General features: G+C 41.4%; 1 protein-coding gene across 1 annotated transcript in view; it reads right to left on the minus strand.

The window, feature by feature from the left end:
• Window positions 1-24,102, minus strand: part of slf2 (SMC5-SMC6 complex localization factor 2) — a 111,722-nt gene that overhangs the window by 22,520 nt on the left and 65,100 nt on the right. The window contains exons 6-16 of the mRNA XM_072557085.1: window positions 21,700-22,655; window positions 19,414-19,487; window positions 17,212-17,349; window positions 16,143-16,310; window positions 14,165-14,267; window positions 11,241-11,328; window positions 6,362-6,503; window positions 5,849-5,960; window positions 5,104-5,280; window positions 2,526-2,623; window positions 178-265 (exon numbers count right to left, since the gene is read on the minus strand). Of these exons, the coding sequence (XP_072413186.1) occupies window positions 178-265; window positions 2,526-2,623; window positions 5,104-5,280; window positions 5,849-5,960; window positions 6,362-6,503; window positions 11,241-11,328; window positions 14,165-14,267; window positions 16,143-16,310; window positions 17,212-17,349; window positions 19,414-19,487; window positions 21,700-22,655 (2,144 nt within the window). The remainder of the gene's footprint in view (window positions 1-177; window positions 266-2,525; window positions 2,624-5,103; window positions 5,281-5,848; window positions 5,961-6,361; window positions 6,504-11,240; window positions 11,329-14,164; window positions 14,268-16,142; window positions 16,311-17,211; window positions 17,350-19,413; window positions 19,488-21,699; window positions 22,656-24,102) is intronic.

Genomic DNA, 24,102 nt, shown 5'->3' on the forward strand with positions numbered 1-24,102 from the left:
AATCATTTCCTTCTGCTGCCTAGGCCTCCTCAGTTAAACATTTCTTATCTTATGACCTTTTTCAACAGTCAATATATATCAAAAACCAATTTGGTTAAATTCGTGCAATTAAGAGATACACACTGCATTTTTCTTTTCATCTATGCATTACTGACAAAATGAAATTGTCTCACATACCTTCAAATCTGGATCCTTTGGTACATAGAGGTGATTTTTGTCAAGAAGTTTTGAAATTATCACCATGCTAAGGTGCCTTCTTAGTTGCCTAGAAACATACAATTAGCTTGTTAAACTATGGGTCGCTAAAATTAAGAACTCTGACCCTGTACAATTACTACACCTTTCCCCCCCTAATTCTACTATTTTTCAGTCAACACATGTAAGTGAGTGAACTGTTGAAAGTCAATGTAGGTAGTTATAACAGCATGATACATAACCACCTTCGTAGAACTGACATGGACTGCAGCAATTGGATTTGATAATTTAAGGTGCCATCTCACAACCATTCCCTCAGGAGCAATTAGATCAATAAATATAGGCCCTGTTAGTGCTAACTTTATCTTAGGAATCAACTTAAAAGCACAAACATGCACAGATATCAGCCACATGCCAAGAAACAGTGTAGTATCGCTAGGTGATGACTGAATTACACAGATTCCCTTTGTTTTAAGGGCCCGAAAACAAAACTGAAAGAAAAGTAGTTTGACAGGGGAGGAGAGAAGAAAAAAGTCGATGAGTACTCAATGAGATGAAACAAGAAAGAATCTCAGCATCGACAGCAAAATTGACATTCTCACTTGGCATCAACTTATCGAGTACATGATTTTAAGTCGATTCCTAAGGTAAAGGTCACACTAACAAGGTTTATATTTATTGATCTAATTGCTCCTGAGGGAATGGTTGTGAGATGGCACCTTAAATGATCAAATCCAGTTGCTGCAGACCATGTCAGTTCTACGAAGGTGGTTATGTGTCATGTTGTTATAACTTTCAAAACCTACACTGAGATGCAGTTTACAGAAATGAATAAAAATTAGATTTCTAGTCGTATTTCCAAAATTAATTTCAAAGACAGGTTAAAGATAGTCTTAGGGAGGAACTTGCACTTTAATCACACCAATTTAGAAACCCAATCAAAATTACATCCTAAACCAAGGAAAACATTCCTGGACATTGTGCTTCACTTTCAAGATAAAAAATCTGTTCTGATATTTATGAAAAATCAACTTAGTTAGCAAAAAACAGCACGAGGAGAATTCACCCATGCCACTGAGCTGCAGAAAGTCAATTATTAAGATGATGTTCATTTCTGAAGGCCCTTCATTGATCACTTTGGCCTGAGAAGGAAGCAATCCAGAAATCTGGAAGCACATCATCACTACATTTTGCTACAACTTGTCAGTAGCCTACAAGTGGAGAAAGTATTGAAATGCTTGAAATAGAGGCAATGTCCACATTGCGGAAGGATTCTTTGTGGAGTCCTTTCAGAAATCAACTTGGACCCAAGCCAGAACACAAAGCAGGACAATTTCAAGCAGCTGCTTTTAAGCACAGAAAATGTTTCTATATCGGGTCTTTAAAATTACACCTCCCTATGGGACCTCCTGCACTGAATTGAGAGATCTTAAAAAGGTATGAACGAAGGTGGTAGACAAAAATAAAATACATGGTGGCTCAGCGGTTAGCGCTGCTGCCTCACAGCGCCAGGGACCTGGGTTCGATTCCAGCCTCGGGTGACTGTGCAAACTCCACAAAAACATTCTCCCAGTGTCTGCGTGGATTTCCTCCGGCTGCTCCGGTTTCCTCCCACAGTCCAAGGATATGCAGGTTAGATCAATTGGCCATAGGGATGTGTAGGTTAGGTGCATTAGTCAGGGTCAAATATAGAATAGGAGAATAGGTCTGGGAAGGTTACTCTGCAGAGGGTCAGTGTGGACTTGTTGGGCTGAAGGGCCTGTTTCCACAGGATTCTAATATCCTAACATCAAGACAGAATTATATTAAACAGCAACTGAATAGCGTCAAAGAGTTCAACAGCCTATTTCTGTTCCTATCTGTTGTCACATCTGTACACCACAAAGTCAGGAAGTTTGGCTGCTCTCAACATAAGTAGCAATCAGAAATAACCCAATAGGAGTAGTAGTATATCATTTCAATACTTGAGATACGTTGCCGAAGCTTTTCATTTTATGCTCATTAGGATAAACAATGTTCAAATAATCATAGCGTACACTACATCTGAGCGCTTAGGAAGCCTATCATCAGTCTTGACCCTTTATGAAATAAAGAACACCCTTTTCTTCTGTCATGTTGTGAATGCTTGAAATTTGGCATTCTTCCACGTATCCTGATGAGTACAAGACAAAAGTTTTGGGAACATTTATAATCCATAATAGATGTGGTTCTTGGGTTTGAATGATTCCCTGTTTACTTTCTCCTTGGAACGGATGTATTAAAGGAGGCTTTAGTGGTCTTTAAAAAAACACGACCATTTGCAATTATCCTCAAACTGCACCATGCATTACCTTCCTCGTGTAGAGAAATCTGGCAGCTGTTGAACCAGGTACAAAAGATTATGATGATGCTCTGATAAGTCACTTAGAAGCATGCAGAGCTCGAACATCTGTTCAAAAACAAGATAGCTTGTCAAAACCACATGCAAATTCACTCAACTCTAAAACACGAGTCATTTTGATTTACATCAAATCTCCAGCTCTCATATAAACATACCCCGAAACAGAACATTATTCCTAACACAAGGAAACAGAAACCGCAAGAGAGCTTGGCAGGTCTGGCAGTACCTATTGAGGCAAAACAGAATTAACACTGAGTTCAGTGACTCTTCTTCAGAACTAACAGCAGCTGGGAAAAAGTTGTATGCATGCATATGATGGAGGGAGGTGAGGATAAAGAGGATCATTCCACATATTTAATAACTCAAGTTCTTCCAATATTACTTAAGAGCACAAAATTTGAAAACTATTTATAACAAATCCATAACAGATAATTTAGAGGTCAAATGCTTTCCAGGCAGTTAACTATGAAATAGCAGTTTTGAGATGTTAGTTTATCTTTATATCTCCTTCAGGTTTCCTGCTTCTCTACACTTATTGGCATACATGCTGTCAATTAATGAAATACATTTTACAAAAATGATATTGTGCAGTCACAGGGCTTTGACGATTTTGCCGCCAACAGACTAATGGGTGATTGCGACATAGACAAAGTTACAACATCACAATTGATATTTAATTACCTAGAAACTGTGCACAGTTAAGAAAGCAATGTTGCTATTAAGTGTTTTCCTTTTGACATAGAAATTTAACGGCAATTCACCCATGACTCAATGAGAACAATACTCTGGGGACAGTCTGTCTCATTTACAATATGGGACAAAGTTGTAGAATTTTCAGACAATTTAAAAATTCCAGAATAACACACAAAGTCTAACTGAGGTTCAGCACTGCCTTAACCAAAGCTGCACTCATCCTGTTTCAAATATTTCAGGTGAAGTTCACCACTCTACAGCTATATTGCTCAGAAGTCAAGAAACGCTCATCCACTTAAAAAGTCTTCTCTACTCACAATACTACAGAAATCTTTGCTACCAGGAACAGTTTTAGGAAGTTAGGTTTGCATGCTCACCCTATAAGTTTTCTCCTTACCAGAGTTTCGGTCTTGTCCCTCTAACATCCAAAACTACATGAAGTGGAAGATATAGGCCAAATGTTGGCAAACGGGACTGGATTAATTTAGGATGTCTGGTTGGTAGGGAGGGTCGAGTTGGACCTTAAGGTCCGTTTCTGTGCTGTACATCTCTATGACTAGATAATTAATATTGTCTTAGTTTTCAAATATCTCCACATTAAAACCTTGTCTAAATGAATGAGGAGGGATCTTTTAGAAAGATAAAAAATTAAAGGAATTGATAAGATAGAAGTTAGACAGGATGTTTCCACTGGCGGGTGAAACTTGGACAAGAGGGCATAGCCTCAAAATGAGGGGAAGCAGCTACAGGACTGAATTGAGAAGGAACTTCTTCACCCAGAGGGTTGTGAATCTGTGGAATTCCCTGCCCAGTGAAGCGGTTGAGGCTTCCTCAGTAAATGTTTTTAAAGCTAAAATAGATAATTTTTTGAACAGTAAAGGAACTAAGGGTTACGATGAGAGGGCAGGTAAGTGAAGCTTAGTCCATGAAAAGATCAGCCATGACCTTACAGAATGACAGAGCAGGCTCGAAGGGCCAGATGGCTGAGTTCTTATGTTGTATATTTATATGTAAACATTGCATGTAATCATAACTTCCATAATCAATCTAACTTGGGAACTTAATGGCCATAACTTTCTCAAATAAGCACCATCACAGTTTCTGACAAAACATTTCCATCCTGAGGAAGGGTCACTCAACCAAAAACGTTAACTCTGATTTCTCTCGACAGATGCTGCCAGATCTGCTGAGGATTTACAGCAATTTCTGTTTTTGTTTCTGATTTACAGCATCCACAGTACTTTTGGTTTTTATTATACATTCTAACTTGCTCGCCAGCAGTACGGGGTCGATTTCAGTGACTGGTAGACAATTAATCTGGTCTTGCGCAAGACATAAAATGTTGTTATGTACTGATAAAAACAGAATTAAGAAAGATATTAAGCATGGAGGGAATAGGAACACATTCATTAACAGGCCTGTGACTGGAACAAATATCTGAAAACCAGCGAGATGAAAGTCCCATCTTTTCAGGTTAAACTGAAGGCTGCTTTTCTCCGAGAGAGCAGGAACCTGCACTAAATTGTGCTGGAGCATCCATAATCCGGTTTCAAATAAAACGGAATTCACATCGCAAACAATTAACACCAACTAGGAAGTGATATGACACCACCATTGCGCCACAAAACATTACCAAAAAAAAATCACATGAGAGTATGGGGGATGTTTTCCTAAAGTTAATGCTAAGAAATAATTTACTCTCAGGCAGAATTAATTCCTTGGAGTGCAAGAACATGATGCAACCCAGCAACAATATTTCTTTACTCAGTCATTCTTATATTAACAGAGTTACTTACCCTTATGCATACTGTCAAAGCACATTAAAGTAATCTTACCTTTATGTTCCATTGTCTTATATTGTTCAGGAGTCTATCCAGCAAACATTGAAAATCTTTTAAAGGAGTCAGCTGAAGTTCTTGTTCAAGGCTGATTCTGCCCAGTAAGCTTATCAGCAACACTAATTCTCCATCAGAATACGCTTCAGGGCAAATGGAAGTACAGAGCTGTAGAAACTGATGGAATTATAAAAAAGCAGACATTTGAGAGAACTGTAAATTCAATTAAGCATGGCAGATTTTAAACTGCCAGAAGACAATTTCTTACTTTTAACTTCCAAATTAAGACTCTCAAGCAAATTATCCATGATCGAACAATGAACAACAGATCCCTAACTTGTGATCCTGCCCTCAAGACACTGGCTTCACCTCAAACTGGTTTATGATTATGCAGAAACTCATTGAAGATATATCCAGAACACGTTTTGTTTGGTTTCCTACTGCCTTACTTCAAGTATGTCAGTCCAGATTAAGTCTGCAAATTAAGTTTGTTTAAAGCCTCAAAACTACATAGTTAATTCAGATCCCTTCTCCCTTGGGGAAGGGAGAAAACCAGAGAGTCATTCTCTATTAAGGAATATTTTCTTTAAAAAAACCTTGTGGGAAAACATTAACACAGGCTAATGTTGCTGCAGCGCAACTGGAAATGAATCTAATTAGTGCCAGTGAATGAATCACAGTCATCCTTAATGGGAACAGAATTGTACTGTTAGCATAATGAACATGAATTAGGAGACAGGTATACCTTAACAACATTCTTTATGCCAAATTCTGGCAGAGAACTGAAGATGGGATCTCTCTGGGACGCTGGCGCACTCTCTTCCGGATAATTTTCCTTATTATTTTGCAAACCAGACCTAGAAACAGTAACCAAATTCCACGATTTTAAATCATTGGTCCAATAACATTTATACAATTGAAATGTAATGCCATACAAAACTCATAGTTTCTTGCAATTTTCTGCTACAAATGGCCCAAGTAGATGGTAGTAAGGTTACACAAGAACATAAATATAAGATTGGGCCATTCAGCCCCTCGAGGCCGCTTTGTTATTCCACATCATCATAAATATTTGCCCCAGGCCCGAACTCTTCTCCCACGCCAACTCTTCATATCCAATACTTCAAAAATCTATATCTAAAAAGCTTCAGGACAGATGGAGGAAACAGAACAGAACTAAAGAGATGAGGCTTATGAAATAAAACAGAGGCTTTTAAAATTAAAGAATTGCTCTTATATGAATAGCATGTTAACTTACAATATATCCTCTTCAGTGAAGTCTGGTTGAAGGTGCTTTAATGGAAACAAAGTGCCAAACTGTGCTCCTAGATTGAGAAAGACTGCAACTATGTCCTTGAGACTTGGAGTCCAAATCCTGAACCTACTGGTGTCACCCTTGACTAACATATTAGAAAAATACTGTTAGAAGGCATTGGTGATCTTTCAAGCTACAGAAACAAGACTGACGTTTGACTAAAATTGCTTTGATTAGAGAATCATACAGCAAGCAACAGAGTTTTTCAGACAGAGATCCAAACCATTTTGAGCAGATATAAATGTATATCTGGACCAGTCGTGAACAGTTTTGGGCCTCATAACTAAGGAAGAATTCCAGGGGGCCCAAAAGATGTTTACAGAATTGAGTGTTTGCCATATGAGGAATAGTCGAGGGCTCTGGAGCTGTATTTGGAGTTTAGGATGAGGGGAAATCGATTGAAATTTACAGATACTGACAGGCCTGAACAGGCAGACAATGTTTCCATCGCAGGAAAGGCTAGCACCCGAAGGCACAGCATCAGAGTGAAGCTACAACCCCTTGGAATGGAGATAAGAAGCAATTTCTTCAGCCAGAGGGTAGTTAAGTGTGGAACGCACTGCAAAGAAAGCTGTGCAAGCCAAAACTTTGAGTTTTGGTTGTTGAGAAGGTAGGAGCATGTGCTGGAAAAATATATAGCAGCCATGATCCAACAGTGGAGCAAACCCAATGGGCCAAATGGCCTAATTCTGCTCCTGTATGTTATGGTCTTGAACAGGTTTGGAGTGTGATAACCCCGACAAGGCTCATTGGGAATGACCAGCCTCCTTGTGGAGCTGATTGAGAAAGAGTTCCCTTGGTAACAGGCAATGGCCTGGCCAGCTGGAACTCATCACCTGACCTCTTGTGACACTATGGTTGTGCCACTACCACCGGACCAGGAGGCCCAGGTTCAAGTGCCACCTGCTCCAGAGGTGTGCAATACCATCTCTAAACGGATTGGTTAGAAAATATCCACCTTAGGGCCAGGAGGGTCTTCTGTAATACAAATACACAGTGAATTCTGCTTTGAAATGTCTTTCATTAACACAAAATTGGCTTTAATGTGATAGGGTGAATAGGGAAGACTGTTTCTAAAATGCGAACTTGCAAACTGCGTGCTGGCTGTAACACAATTTATATCGCCAATGCTTTACATGTTATTTGTATTGCGTGATTTTTGCATAGCATGACATATCACGAAAGCAATTATCGTGTTATAGAAGAAATGCTTTAGTGTCCCTATCTCTGAGCCAGGAGCCTCAGTTCTAGTCTTACTTTCTCCAGAGGTGCCAGAGAAATCTCTGGACAGTTGTTGATCAGAAAAGAAGGCAAACCCATTTAATAATAGAAAAACATACATCAGCTGCAGAGCTACCTGCCTCAGATTGGGACCAGCCATATAAGCTCTATTTTGTGGGCGGCACGGTGGCACAGTGGTTAGCACTGCTGCCTCACAGCGCCAGAGACCTGGGTTCAATTCCCCCCTCAGGTGACTGACTGTGTGGAGTTTGCACGTTTTCCCCGTGTCTGCGTGAGTTTCCTCCGGGTGCTCCGGTTTCCTCCCACAGTCCAAAGATGTGCAGGTCAGGTGAATTGGCCATGCTAAATTGCCCGTAGTGTTAGGTAAGGGGTCGATGTCGATGTAGGGGTATGGGTGGGTTACGCTTCGGCGGGGCGGTGTGGACTTGTTGGGCCGAAGGGCCTGTTTCCACACTAAGTAATCTAATCTAATCTAATTTTAGTGTTCAAAATGTTCTTTTCCCATTTTCAAAACTGGATATATGAGTCACACTCATGTCCACGTGGGCCATGAGGTGGCATTCTGAAAGAAAATTACTCTGAATACCCAAAAGGACTGAACAAGCATCCCCGGTTTGTGCCACGTTTCAAAGGGTAATGAAGAACATCCTCCAAGGAGTGCCACTCTACCACAGTGAGGTTTTAATCTCAGGAACTACTGCATTGGAACATGTGAACACATTGGAGGAGGTCTTGTTGCATTTTCAAGGCTGGCATCTGGCTAAGACAGGAACAGTGCACTCCAGGCAAACAAGGTAAATATACCTCGGTACAGAGTTGACAAGGATGGATTACACCCTGTCGGAGAAGGTGAAAGCAATAATAAAACAAAAGAGACTAACTCCAAGGAACAAAACAGAGTTGAAGCTTTGGCTAGGTTTCAAACACTACTCGGGGGAGATATGGTCCCCAAGCTCCCAGAATTAGAACCTTCAACTTGTTTTACAGAAGTACTGGGATGATAACACAGGCTTCAGCAGTTAGGAAGGAACATCCTTGGCTAAGAGTCTGATCTACCATATTCTTAGCTATGGCAACTCCTTCATGCTCTGTAACTTAAAACTCTTAATTACATCCATTTTGAATTCCATAAATGATTTACTGGCAACCGATGGAAAGTAGAATTCATCATTCCTGGATGGAATGTCAATTCACATGACCCCTTGTTCTTGACTCCTCTACGTGAGGAAAGACTTGGGTAGTCAGGCAGGATGCTGGGAGAACACAGCGAGCCAGGCAGCATCAGCAGGTGGCCGAGTCAACGTTTCAGGTGTAACCCTTTTTCAGGGCCCTGATGCTGCCTGGTTTGCTGCATTCTTCCAGCCTATCTACTTTGGATTCCAGCATCTGCAGCTTTTTTTTTGTCTGACGGAAGTCTTTGTCAGTTGGTTTCATTAAATTTTCTGCACGGATCTACAAGGTGAAAATAAAACAACTTTCAATCACACCAAGTATGAGACCATAGACAGAGGAGCAGAATTAGGCTATTTGGCCTATCAGGTCTGCTCCACCTTTCAATCATGGCTGATCTGTTTCTCAACCCCATTTTACTGTCTTCTTCACGTAGCCCTTGATCCCCTCACCAATCAACACATTCAGTTCTGTCATAAATACACTCAATAACTTGTCCTTCATAGCCTTCCGTGGTAATGAGTTCCACAGACGAACCATCCTTAGGTCCGACTTTCGGAAACATCTTTCCCACTTCCATTCTATCCAGGCCTTTCAGCATGCTGTAAATTTCAATTAGATTCCCCCTACCATCCTTCTAAAATCCACTAAGTGCCGTTCCAGAGTCTTTAACTGCTCCTGATTTAAAAGCTTTCCACCCCCAGAATCATTCTTAGAAACCTCCTCTGGATCCCAGCCAATGCCAACATGTCTTTCCTTAGATAGGAAACACAAAATTGCTCACAATATTACAAATGCAGTCTGACCAGAGCCTTAGAGCCTCAGCAGAACATGTCTGCTGTTGTATTCTAGCCCTCTTCAAATGAATGCTAACATCTCATTGATCTTTCTAACCAAATGAGCCTGCATGTTAACCTTAACAGAATCCTGAACTAGGAATCCCAAGTTCCTTTGAGCTTCAGATTTCCAAAGCCGTTCCCCATTTAGAAAATAGTGAATTCTTCCCATTGTTCTGACCAAAGTACCCAACCTCACACTTACACACTTTATGTTCTATCCGCCACTCTTTTCCCACTCTCCTAGTCTGTCCAAGTCCTTTTGCAGCCTCCCCACTTTCAACAATATCTACCCCTCCATCTATCTTTGTATCACGCGCAAACTGGTAACAATGCCCGAAGTTTCTTCGTCTAGATTGTTAACATTTAACATAATAGCTGTGGACCCAACATGAAGCCCTGCAAAACTCCACTAGTCACCAGCTGCCATCCTGAAAAAGACCCCCTTTATCCCTACTCTCTGCCTTCTGCCAGTCAGCCAATTCTTTCCAATACCTTGCCCCTAACATCATAGGCTCATATCCTATTTAGCAGCTTCCTTGCTGGACCTTGTCAAAGGCCTTCTGGAAACCAAAATAGATCACGTCCACTGGCTCTCCTTTGTCTAAATTGCTCATTACCTCCTGAAATAATTCGATCAGATTTATCAGGGATGACCTCGCCTTGACAAAGCCATGACAACTCAGCCCATTTTATCACGTACTTCCAAAAACACCGCAATCTTATCCTTAATAAAGGACCCTAAATTTTAACAACCAACTAGGTTGTGCTAACTACTCTATATTTTCCTTTCTTCTGCCTCCCTCCCTTCTTAAACAGGGTGTTACAGTAACCATTTTCCAGCCCTCTGCTCTCAAGTAACCTTTTGCTCTACAAGAACATTTTTTTTGTGCGAAGAAAGTAGCCCAATGGAAACCAAAATCAGAATTAATTATTTCAATTATTTGCAAAACAGTGATCAGGTTAATGATGATGTTAAAAAGCATTTTTGAAAACAGTTGAAGTTACAGTCCTCCTGATCACCCTCCAATGCAGCTTTTTTTTTGCCTAGTTTAAACAAAGTCCTGAGGTGTTGAACGGAAAGCAATGAAAATTCTCTCATAGCTCCTGGCACTGTCTCATTACACAACTAACTCAGGTTAATACAAGTCATTTTTGTGGGAACATGTATTCAAAATAATCGTGGAGGATGACAGGACAGAAGCAACTAGACAGTTCTTAGTATCAGTGCCAGCTTTGTTAGAGACATGCAGATAAATTACATTTCTTTGTCTTGTTGTTTCAAATGCACAGGCAACCTTCTTTTAAACTGAAAGCAGATGCAAATATACAGCGAATTTATTCTGTTTGGTTTTATGATCAACTGTAGAGCCCAAACATCAATAGAGAAACAACACAAAAATGGCATTGGTCAGTATCGTAGATATCAGAGCTTGGTTTCAATGAAGTCTGCAGCTCTTACACTATGACTCTGACACACCCCATAAAAGATACCAGTGTTTCATTTCAGACTGAAAGAATTAAAAACCAGTTTTCGTGAACTTAAATTTTCCAAATATTTGCTGCATACTAACCTATTCTATTAGCGGCACCAGTGCAGATGTCCCAAAGTGCTTTGAAAATGTGCATTGAAGCAATATAGTCTGAATGAATAGTCATCATCTGCAAAACAAAGGAGATTTCACCTGTTATTTACAAGGCAGAACTATACCTTCATTGTTGAAGCATAGATTGGCCCAAGGGAATTGTTATGGCAAGTAAATTAATTACTCCAATATCATTTTACACTCCATCTGGTGTTTCTTAATTGAATAATTTATTAAGGGCTCAGACAAAAGTCAATGGCAAATTAGAAACAGATCACGATAGGTAATCAAAACCTTGGTCAGAAATGGGTTTTAAGGAGTGTGCTAAAGGACTAGTAGATTGAGAGAGAGAGGCAGTTAAAGAACTAAAAGCTTGGGATAAAGGGAAGGAAGCAGGCACAGAAAGCCTACCACACAAGGACAGGGAAACTGGGAGTGCTACAGCTAAAGTACGTTAGTAAGCTTGGCAGCACTGAGGTCATACAGTCATAGAGATGTACAGCATGGAAACAGACCCTTCAGTCCAACCCGTCCATGCCGACCAGATATCCCAACCCAACCTAGTCCCACCTGTCAGCATCCGGCCCATATCCCTCCAAACCCTTCCTATTCATATACCCATCCAAATGCCTTTTAAATGTTGCAATTGTACCAGCCTCCACCACTTCCTCTGGCAGCTCATTCCATACACGTACCACCTTCTGCATGAAAACGTTGCGCCCTAGGTCTCCTTTATGTTTTTCCCTTCTCACCCCAAACCCATGCCCTCTAGTCCTGGACTCCCCGACCCCAGAGAAACGATGATAAAAATATTAAAATAAAGGTATTGGTATAATGGGAGTCGATGCAAATACACTTACATACATGCCTTTGCCCACTTAACTATAATGTAAAACGCTACACAAAAGGAAGTTTTTTTTCTCTTCAACTGTAGAAATACCACTCGCGGATTGCACCACAACAAGAGGAGGCAGTGATGGAGTTGGACGGTCATGGACAAGTAAGCTAGAATCTCAGACTAATGTTCTGAGAGTATGACTTTGCATCCCATCATGGCAGATGCTAAAATTTGAATTCAATAAAAAGCTAACCTAATAGCAACCATTGTGGAGGTCATAAAAACTTATCTGGTTCACAAACGTCCTTTAGAATGGAAATCTGCCATCCTTACTTGATCAGCAACTTGACCCAGTGTTTAGACTCTAAACTACCTTCCAGGCGATTATGGATGGGCAATAAATGTTCAAACAAATAACCTGAAGTATGGAAATGAGCTGGTAGTGGCAATGCCTCATATACTTTTAACTCAATAAGTGAATTCAAATTCCACCATCTGCACTGGCAGGATTCAAATCCGGATCCTCAGATAATCCTGTGAGAATATCATGAAGCCATTGCCTCCCCACAATGTCCCTTCAAGTCTAATAAATGATTCCAAAACATATTATAGGAGTAGCAAAAAATAATTATGATACCAAGTCCGATGAAGAGATTTGAGGATAGATGATCAACTGTTTGGTCAAAGAGATAGACTTTCAGGAATATCTTAAAATGAGGCAAGTGAGATAGGGAGGCAGAAAATTGTAGGCAGAGTCATCAGAAGCAGCAGAAAGCTCAACCAACAATTTTCTTTCTATTCGTTTATTGGATGTGTGTTGTTGGCTAGGCTAACATCTACTTCCCTCCCGAGATGCTCTTGAGAAGGTTGTGATGAGCTGCCTTCAAGTACCACTGCAGTCCATTTGGTATTGGTACACCCAGTGTGGTTGAGGAGGAAGTTCCAGGATTTTAACCCAGTGACATTGAAGGAAGTAGGATTGGCAAGTCGATTGGCGGGCAACTTGCAACAGGTGGTGCGCGAGGCATTTCTGGCCGTTGTACCTCTAGTTGGTAGGGGTCACAGGTTGGAAAGAGGGTCAAAAGACCCTTGGCGATTTGCTGCAAGATACAGCTTTGCTATTTATACCACAGAATAGTATGACGACATGATACAGGAAGGGCAAATGTGTCCATGAATGGGGATTTGGGGTATTTATATAAAGAATAAGAACAGCAGTGATTGGGAGGACAGGAAACAGGCTAAGAAGAATTGAACTGAAGGTAAATAACAGAATGAGAAGCTACAATGTGCAGTGCCCAAAGAAAGCAGTGAAGATACCTCACTGGTAAAGCAAGCAAAATACATACAGTAAAAGACCCAGAATGTCAGATCAGAGAGGTAGAGTAAGGTGAGATGCTCAAAGAGATGAAAGTGACAGAGGAATAAGATGACAGGACAAGACAAATTGAGGTTTGGATGCAAAAGCCACACTACCACTGCAATAGTCTGGGTGGGGAAAATGGTGAAAGGATAGCCATGGAAGGGAGAGTCCAGTTAAAGGGAAGGCGTCGTCATACATGGGGTAGAGTTTCTATCAAATATGTAATTATGATATGGACTGCCAGAACTTGGACTGCAAGCAAACAGACAGACATTTAGGAAGGTGACAATAGGAGTGGCGAGAGCTGACTTGGCCTGAGGGGGGAATTCACGATCATTCAAGCAAAGGTAAAGTCACCACAGTCCTACCGGACCATAGGGCTGATCACACAAGAGATGGCTAGCCATTAGGTACCCTGAGCGTCACAGAGATTGGGCGAGGGGAGAGGTGGAATCCTTCGTGGCAACCTCAGCCGGTACAGGAATTAAACCCATACTTTTGGCATCAGTCGCCATTACAAACCAACTATCCAGACCACTGTCCTTCGAATTAACAGTTTAAAAATAAAAAAAAGGAAGTTTGAAAACTGTGCAATCTAGTACTATTACAAAACAGCAAAGCAGCCCCAGTCAGAATTGGTACAGCTAAAAGCTGTGCTAATGGAACAGACATGTGTAACCAGTAATAATGTGCAACATTGTGTATCCTCACCTTAAATAAGAACTTTAAAACTGGCTGCGGACATGGCGATGAGGAGTAAGTTTGACTTACGATCCCATTAGTGAATAAAAATACCTGCTGGCTGCTTCCAGAACTGAACACAAAAGAAAATGTCATTAACATTTTGATTCAATATAAGCGAGCTCATGTTCGTAAGTATACTCAAAGTTACTGACTAGGCATGAATATTACTTGCCACTTTCAACCCCCGCCTGAATGCTGTCTAGCTTTTGCTGCACATGAAGATTATTGCTTAGTAACTGCTGCTCATTAGCACTGATGAGGACCCCTTCTATCACTCTGCTGATTATTCTGAATAAACTGATTAGGTGGTAATTGGTCAGGTTGAATTTGTCCTGCTTTTATGGACATGATACAACTGGGTATTTTTCCACATTGTTGGGTAGATGCCAGTGCTGCATCTGTTCTGGAACAGCTTGGCTAGTGGCACAGCAAGTTCGAGACCACACATCTTCAATATTATTACCAGAAGGCTCTCAAGGACCACAGTGCCTTCAGGTGTTTTTTGACACGTGGATTAAGTCAAAATAATTAAAAGGCTGGCATCTGTGATGGGGATGAAGATGGATTGCGCGCTTATCACTTCTGGCTGAAGGTGGCTGAAATACTTCAGCATTGTCACCCCAATAATTGAAGATGGGGATATTTGTCAAACTTGAACCTGCTGTTCGATGTTTAATTGTCCATTACTACTGGAGGCGGCACAATTGCAGAGCTTAGATCTTATGCGCTGGTTGAGATATTACTTGCTGCTTGTTGGAGCTGTATTGTAGATACAGCATGACACTGAATGTTTTATTTCAGGAGTCCTGATGCTGCTTCTGGTGTGCCCTCTGACACACTTCAGTGAACCAAGGCTCGTTTGGTGGTAATGCTAAACTGCAACACAAGGAAGCAGATTGTGATTGAATATAATAATGCTGCTCCAGATAGCTGACAATGCCTTCTCGGTGCCCAGCTTGGAGCTGTCTTCACTATGAAAGTGCTTTGTCTCCACAATAACTATATCAGTAGGAATGCACAGTCACCGGTAGATGAACGTGCTGACGTTAGATTGGTGGGGAGAGGGTAGTCAAATTTTTCTCTTATTGGCTCCTTCATCAATTACTACAGAACACAGACTGGCAGCTGTATGATTTGGGACTCTGCCAGCTTGGTCACTGGTAGTGGAATTAAGTCACTCTTGGTAATAAATATTGAAATCATCCTTGCAGGACACATTGCACCCTAACCACCCTCAGTGCTTCTTCCAAGTGATAGTCGACATGCTGAGTTACATTTCCAGGAGAATGGCTACATCAGGCTGTGTCTTAACTAGTCTGTGGTACAGCTCTCCCATTTTGATACAAGCACGCACATTAGCATGGGATTGGGGGGCTTTATGTGCTGTGCATGCCATCACGTCTGGTGTCACAGTTGATACAGATGTTGTGTCATTTTTCCTTCCCAGAAGGACATAAGTGAATCAGATGGATTTTTTTTCATCAATTGCTTCAGACTAGCCTCTAATTTCAGATTTATCAGCTGAATTCAAACCTCACCATCTACCATGGTGCTCAAGAATTTAAGCTCATGACTCCATGGGACTACTGATCAAGTTACAACACCATTACCTCCTTAAAACATATTAGAAAGGAAGTCTGTCATCTAATGAAGGACGGACAAACGTCAGATCATAAATACGGCAACGTTAAAATTGTGCAGTTTTTTTGCTCTGCTGGAAGTTAGCAAGAGTTGAAATGAAATGGATTTAAGTACATTTCAGTGAAAACTAGCAATGAATGGCAAAATAAAACCGCATCCAAGTTTTTAATTGCTGTACAAAAATAGGACTGCTATCACTAGTTTTGGATCTAAAAACCTTTAAGATGCCTGTCTTTAAACAGTACCCTCCTGATAGTCAAACTTTTACATTAGTAGGAAAATGAGGTTTGCACAGTTTCCTCACCTGATCAGAGTCCTTTCCAGAAAATTTTGCGGTGTCAATTCACTCGGTGTCAACCTGAGGTTGTGTTGATCAAAGTGTTTCCCAGCGTGGAACACGCTGAAAATCTTTTCCCCAGGGGGTACATCTGGTATTCCATCAGATTTTACAGAGAACTTGATCAAGAAGGCCCTTCAATCAAAACAGAAATGGAAACAAAACAGTTCAGCACAAGATAGCCCCTTCAAGATATTGTCCAACAAGCACATTTTAAGCAAAAAATGTTTGCAAACATAGAATGTTTGTCTCACTGGAACACAAACAAGATTCTGAATTGCTGTCAGTAGAATAGAATCATTTTAAAAGTAAACAATTAGCTTAGCTTTATTTCAGTGTCAAAGCATTTCATTCTGCTCTGACACAAGCTGCAGCATTTGGTTTTGTTGCTATCAGACAATTTGACAAAGGATGCTAGAGAGATTGGGCACAATTCTATGGTGCCCCACCAGGCATATAGTCAGGGCTGTGTGTAAAATTCAACAGATGGTCTTCCCATCACCAGCCCTCCCTTTTCCTGACTTAAAGGAAGTTTTATGTGGAGTGTACAAAAGAGAGAGTGACCCACTCGCCCTCACCCAGTTGATGCCTTAAGTGGCCAAATACTGAATGATTCTAAACAGTTTCAAATTTGAGGGAAGACAGGGGAGAACAGAGATAGGGAAAGCATAGTCAGGCTATGTCGTGCTTCAGTCAAGAGGCTTTTTCCATTCTGGGTACCCACCCTCTATCAGAGATCTGCCAACAACCACCAGCCTATATCCCATCTCAGTCATCCCCTGACTGTTTTACCCAGTGAGAATGTGAAAAGCAAAGGTGTATGGAGGTCAGGGAAATATGGAATACTTGGCTCGGTGTCGGTCGAGAAGTGAAGGTTTTGCAAGCCCAATGAGTGTGGAGATGGATGGGAATTCATGGAACACTACAACTAATATATAATTGTTGTCTGCTGGTCTCCACTCTTTAGAGTTTAGAATTATACTCCCTAAATTGTTCCCTCCATATATTATTGGTGCTTCTATTATTAGTCACTAACCTGTGTTCTTCTGCAATTTGATCCATGTCTTCATCTGTTCCCTGTTCTTCATCTTCCTCAGAGGCACAGTGGAGGTCAGGCACCTCGGTAAGTTCCTCTTGCAATCTTTTCTTCAGGTCCTTGAGCGTTTCCCCCAGACTAAAGAAATACAAAATGATTAATTAGCTTTCTGCTTAAAGGCATATTTTGACAATATTAGTCCAAATTTATCTGTGAGGTGAATTTTTGAAGCTCATAGCTTAGCAAAATCAAAGGTTCATATCTACACCCCCAGTAAAACAATGAGGATGATGTACATAAAATATTCAAAGATCACAAATGCATCACTGACAAAATTACGTTTCAAAGAATTGCATTCTGAAACCGTGCTGATCATTTTGTATCAAACTTGCGCTGGTCCTGTATTTTACCAGCTCTGGCTAGAGGAGGTTCACAATACACATTGGTGCAGCCTGCACTTCCTCAGCTCTTTGGTTCTGTTTGAGGGGGAAGGTGATTGAGAAGAGAATCCGCCTCCATATCTCTGGCCCCTTCGCAACTGGGTAACCAAGACTTTGACAGCACGCTACACAGTGGTGGGCAAGTTGTTGGAGGGAATCCTGAGGGACAGAATGGACATGTATTTGGAAAGGCAAGGACTGATTAGGGATAGTCAACATGGCTTTGTGGGTGGGAAATCATGTCTCACAAACTTGACTGAGTTTTTTGAAGTAGTCACAAAGATGATTAATGAGGGCAGAGTAGAAGATGTGATCTATATGGACTTCAATAAGGCGTTCGACAAGGTTCCCCATGGGAGACTGATTAGCAAGGTTAGACCTCATGGAATAAAGGAAGTAGCCATTTGGATACAGAACTGGCTCAAAAGGTACAAGACAGAGGGTAGTGGTGCAGGGTTGTTTTTCAGACTGGAGGCCTGTGATAAGTGGAGTGCCACAAGGATCGGTGCTGGGCCCTCTACTTTTTGTCATTTACATAAATGATTACGATGTGAGCATGAGAGGTACAGTTAGTAAGTTTGCAGATGACACCAAAATTGGAGGTGTAGTGGACAGCGAAGAGGGTTACCTCAGATTACAACAGGATCTGGACCAGATGGGCCAATGGGCTGAGAAGTGGCAGATGGAGTTTAATTCAGATAAATGTGAGGTGCTGCCTTTTGGGAAAGCAAATCTTAGCAGGACTAATACACTTAACGGTAAGGTCCGAGGGAGTGTTGCTGAACAAAAAGAGACCTTGAAGTGCAGGTTCATAGCTCCTTGAAAGTGAGTCACAGATAGATAGGATAGTGAAGGTGGCATTTGGTATGCTTTCCTTTATTGGTCAGAGTATTGAGTACAGGAGTTGGGAGGTCATGTTGCGGCTGTACAGGACATTGGTTAGGCCACTGTTGGAATATTGCATCCAATTCTGGTCTCCTTCCTATCGGAAAGATATTGTGAAACGTGAAAGGGTTCAGAAAAGATTGACAAGGATGTTGCAAGGGTTGGAGGATTTGAGCTACAGGGAGAGGCTGAACAGGCTGGGGCTGTTTTCCCTGGAGCGTCGGAGGCTGAGGGGTGACCTTATAGAGGTTTACAAAATTATGAGGGGCATGGATAAGATAAATAGACAAAGTCTTTTCCCTGGGATTGGGGAGTCCAGAACTAGAGGGCATAGGTTTAGGGTGAAGGGGGAAAGATATAAAAGAGACCTAAAAAGGGGCAACTTTTTCACGCAGAGGGTGGTACGTATATAAAATGAGCTGCCAGAGAATATATAGTGGAGGCTGGTACAATTGCAACATTTAAGAGGCATCTGGATGGGTATATGAATAGGAAGGGTTTGGAGGGATATGGGCCGGGTGCTGGCAGGTGGGACTAGATTGGGTTGGGATATCTGGTCGGCGTTGACAGGTTGGACCGAAGGATCTGTTTCCATGCTGTACATCTCTATGACTGTAAAAATAGCAGTAATGGTACAGGTACAACAATCAGGGTGCTGGTCCAAACCAGGTGATCAAAGATCTCAAAACATGAAAATAAACTTGACACTATTGTATAATTAAAACTCACCACCAAGACACTTCACAAATAATAAAATTGATCCAGAGCTACAGAAGAGCTCAAAAAGTTGGACTTCATCAAGATTTTTAAATTTCAGCTCTGTGGTAAATAGAAACAGACTTAAAAATGCAAGAGTAGCCAGGATAAATAAACTCACCCCTCAGACTGCTGCTTCTCTTTAAGTAGGCGATCAAAGCTGTTTGAATAATTTGCCTGTTTGCTATTTTTAAACTGAAATTCAAAAGACATGATCATTAGGAAACAGGAAGGTGAGCATCATTCTAAAAACGTTTAACAATAACACTGGCAAAACAAAATAAGCTGTGTATCCAGACCCAATGGGGACAGGGAGGTTACTTCTTATATTGAATCTCACACCCAGTGCCTGTGCTACAGTTGTCACAATAGCTCAGCACAATAGTCAAGCAGTTGCACAGCCAAACTACATTCCCTTCTTGGCTGTGCTGAACTCTAGCAGAGCGCTTTAGGGAACATCTCCGAGATACCCGCACCAATCAACCAAACCGCCCCGTGGCCCAACATTTCAACTCCCCCTCCCACTCTGCCGAGGACATGGAGGTCCTGGGCCTCCTTCACCGCCGCTCCCTCACCACCAGATGCCTGGAGAAAGAACGCCTCATCTTCCGCCTCGGAACACTTCAATCCCAGGGCATCAATGTGGACTTCAACAGCTTCCTCATTTCCCCTTCCCCCACCTCATCCCAGTTTCAAACTTCCAGCTCAGCACTGTCTCCTTGACTTGTCCGGACTTGTCGAACCTGCCTATCTACTTTTCCACCTATCCACTCCACCCTCTCCTCCTTGACCTATCACCTTCATCTCCTCCCCCACTCACCCATTGTACTCTATGCTACTCTCTCCCCACCCCCACCCTCCTCTAGCTTATCTCTCCACGCTTCAGGCTCACTGCCTTTATTCCTGATGAAGGGCTTTTGCCCGAAACGTCGATTTCGCTGCTCGTTGGATGCTGCCTGAACTGCTGTGCTCTTCCAGCACCACTAATCCAGTATGTGCTGAACTCATGGCTGGTTCAGCTTCAGCAGCCCATGTACTTGGGTGTTAGCAATTTCAATTCTTGCTGACCAGCACACAAGTCCTCTAAGACCTGTGCAATGAAATGAATTGCAGGAAATTAGACCCCTGCATATTTCTAACCAAGCTGCTTACGAAATGCAGAAAATACACTTGGATTTTTACATCTGAAATTGCACATATGAACAAAGACAGCATCTGCATTTGATACTCTTAGCAAAGTTGGACAGCAATCAACAGCAGGAGCCCTGTTAATGTCTGCAATGCATCAAATCTAATATTTATGTTTCAGTTTTTCAGAAGGGTAACCTTGCTTATTATTGCAGCAACTGGTCAAGTGTTTTTACTTGGATGCTCAGTCACGGGGTACTTTCAAGACTGAGATGAGCGATTCCTGCATATTAAATACAGCAAGGGAACGTAGGGATAGCACAAGAGAATAGCACTGAGGTCAAAGATCAGCCATGACCCCATCGAAAAGCAAAGCAGGCTCAAAGAGTTGAAACAAACAAAACAAAACAGAAACTGTTGGAGAAATTCAGCAGGTCTGGCAGCACCTGTGGAGGGCAAAGCACAACAGCTCTGAAGAAGGGTCATTGGAATCGAAATGCTACCTCCTTTTTCTCCCTCTCCACAGATGCTGCCAAGACCTGCTGAGTTTCTCCAGCAATTTTTGTTTTTGCTTGCTTCAGATCTCCAAGATCTGTAGTTCTTTGTTTTACCTTAGACTCAAAGGGCTGACTGACTGACACCTGCTTTTCTTTATGCTCTTATGTTATTAGGTGCAGAACAGTAGCAGTCAAACTAGTTGCAACCCAGGTTCATCACTATGGAACATAATAGTGCCCCTACAACAGTAAATTTTCATTTACAAAGAGAAATAATTCTTTGTAAACAGATTCTGAGCTACATGTTTTGTCTTTTATTTATTCTCCCTTTCCAGCCACCAGTGTACCAGCTTTCAGCTCAAATTAGCTGTATTTTCAAATGTTTTCCTGGCCTATCCATTAAATCTCACCATAGAGCCAAAACCAACTGAGAAAAGGTAAGGCACAAAGTTTACAGAAGACAGGGATTCAGGTTCAATTCCACCCTCAGGCAACTGGCTGCATGGAGTTTGCATATTGATCCCATATTTGAGAGAGTTTCCTCCAGGTGCTCCAGTTTCCTTCCACAGTCCAAAGACATGCAGGTTAGGTGGATTAGCCATAGGAACTACAGGGTTACAGGGATGGATGCAGGAATGCTGTTCGGTGAGTCAGCGTGGACTCAATAAGCCAAATGGCCTGCTTCCAGGGATTCTACGATTCTATGAAGTTACAGACAAACAATGTCAAAGTTGGCTGATGGAGAATGACAGAAACTTCCTAAGGCTTTATTATGAACTTACAGTGAACCATCCTGTGGGTGTGTTAGCTGCAGACGACGGAAGGGAAGTGTCAAGCTTTTCTGGTGTACTAGATACAGGCTTGTTACGCAAAGTTAGGAGATCATCCAAAGCCACAAGATTTTCATCTTCATCACTGTCTAAATTACAGTGATCATCATCATCATCACTATCCATGCTAATATAGCTGTCCCTCAGTTTCCTATCGCTTCCTTTACTGGTGTCCGATATGCGGACAGCACTGGACCGTCCCAACTGTCTCTTCTCTGGAGAGGATAAGGATCTACTTTCCTCATCCAAAGGCAAAACTGGTAAAGAGTTGGGTTCATGTCTTTGTGTTCTTTTACTGTCAAAAGGAACCAAACAGTGCCTACTAAGGAGCCCAGAGCGATTTTCTTTTGAAGAAATGACACTGTCCAGAGCAGACTTGGCCTTCTCCTCTGCAGGAAACCTCACATGCACATTTGGAGATTTGTTCCTTGATAGTTCCTCATCCAGCAATGAATCAAATGGTAAGCAACTATGAGAATCTGGAAATTCATCAGCCTCAAGAGGCAGATCCTCATTTTCCAAATCACCATTATTGTGATCTTTCAGTACTCCATTGCAACCTGTTTCAGTGATAGCACTGCTGTATTTACCAGTGGTCCTGCTTTCACAGCTTCTCTTAGGAAAAGTCACATCTAAATGTTGTGATAAGGTGTCTCGTTTCTTTTTCCTGATGTCAGGTGATGAATTGCGCTTTCTTTTCTCTTTTGAATGGGAGACAGGCAAACTTGTAAAGCTGCTTTTTAAGCCATTCATTGAGTTTTTCCTCCCAGGATATGGAGGAAAGGAATGGTGCCGTTGAACTGCCTCTTTGCTGCAAACACTCTTCTCTAGCGAAAGTGAACCTGAAGGTAGGGTTTTTGTTACGAGCTTCAGAACAGATTCCTTCTGTTTAAAAAAATCGTCATCCCCTAAAAAGCAAAGATAACAGAAAAAACATGAGTGCTTACTCAAGTCAAAAACAAGTTGACAAGTAGAGAAGACTTCCAAGATACACTTGTCTTTGAAATAAGAGAACCATTTCAATAATACCCTATTTTATTTATATTACATTTTCCCCATCAGATTTCAGAGGAAACCTCATCTCCATTAGTTGGCATTTGCAAAGATTCCACGTTAAAAAATAGATAATAGGATGTGTTAAGTATTCAGATGCTGTTAAAATGTGGAAGGCAGGTGGCCAGAGGATATTTACAGAAGCAGAGGTTCTAGACACAGGATTTTTTTTTAATAAACAGAGTCACACTATATGACTCGCACCAAAAGAAAATCCACCCTTAAGCTTGTTTCTATAATTGTCTGTATCTATCTGGATATGTTATGATGCACCTTTGGGCAGGTGAGTGTTAAGCCAGAGCTTCGCCCAGAGATATGAACACTCAACTGTACAACCAGAGTCTTAGTCTGTTCCTATACAGATAAAGTACAGGTGAGATCCCTATCAACATGTACCACCTGAAAGTGATCAATACCCAACTGATAATCATCAGTTTGCGTTCTTGTAGCACAGCAGTGTTCCCCTCTAGGCCGGGAGACTTGGGTTCAAGTCCCATCTGTTCCAGAGGTGTGTTCTAGTACATCCAAATAAACTGATTAAAAATATTCATATCAGTTGAGGGCAGCACAAAATAAAACTGCAAATTCAAGTTATATCAAAAAGATATAATGAGGCTAAATGATAAGACAGTGGCAATGAAAAATTAAAAATACAACAGGACGAAAGAAATCAGGAAGTACAGCATGGCAGCTCAGTGGTTAGCACTATTGTCTCAGCGCCAGGGACCTGGGTTCAATTCCACCCTTGGGCAACTGTCTGTATGGAGTTTGCACATTTTTTTTGTGTCTGTTGGGGTTTCCCCTGGGTGCTCGGATTTCCTCCCAAAGTCCAAAGATTTGCAGGTTAGGTAGATTGGCCATGCTAACTTGCCCAGAGTGTCCATGGACATGCAGGCTCAGTGGATTAGACATAGGAACTGCAGAGATAGGGTAGGGTGGGTCTGGATAGAATGCTCTTTGGAGGGTCAGAGTGGACTTGATTGGCCCAGTAGCCTGTTTCCACACTGCAGGGATTCTTCTGATTCAATGAAAGTCAATTAAAAAGATATGTAAACAAAATTAAAAGCAAGGGAAACGTTGATGATCACACCTTCAAGCTTTACCAAATGCCTACTTAGAAAAACATGGCAATTTGTAGATTTTCCAAAAAAAAGTCAGATTTATTAAAATAAGGTGAATCATGAAATAAGATACCAAATTTAGCATTGAAGCTATAAATGCAACCTGGTATTTAAAGGGATTTGGAATACCACCATTCAGTCTGCTTTTATAATGTACTGGAGGAGAAAGTGAGGACTGCAG

Source organism: Chiloscyllium punctatum, chromosome 38 (assembly GCF_047496795.1).
Source record: "Chiloscyllium punctatum isolate Juve2018m chromosome 38, sChiPun1.3, whole genome shotgun sequence".
In the NCBI taxonomy this organism is placed as follows: domain Eukaryota; kingdom Metazoa; phylum Chordata; class Chondrichthyes; order Orectolobiformes; family Hemiscylliidae; genus Chiloscyllium; species Chiloscyllium punctatum.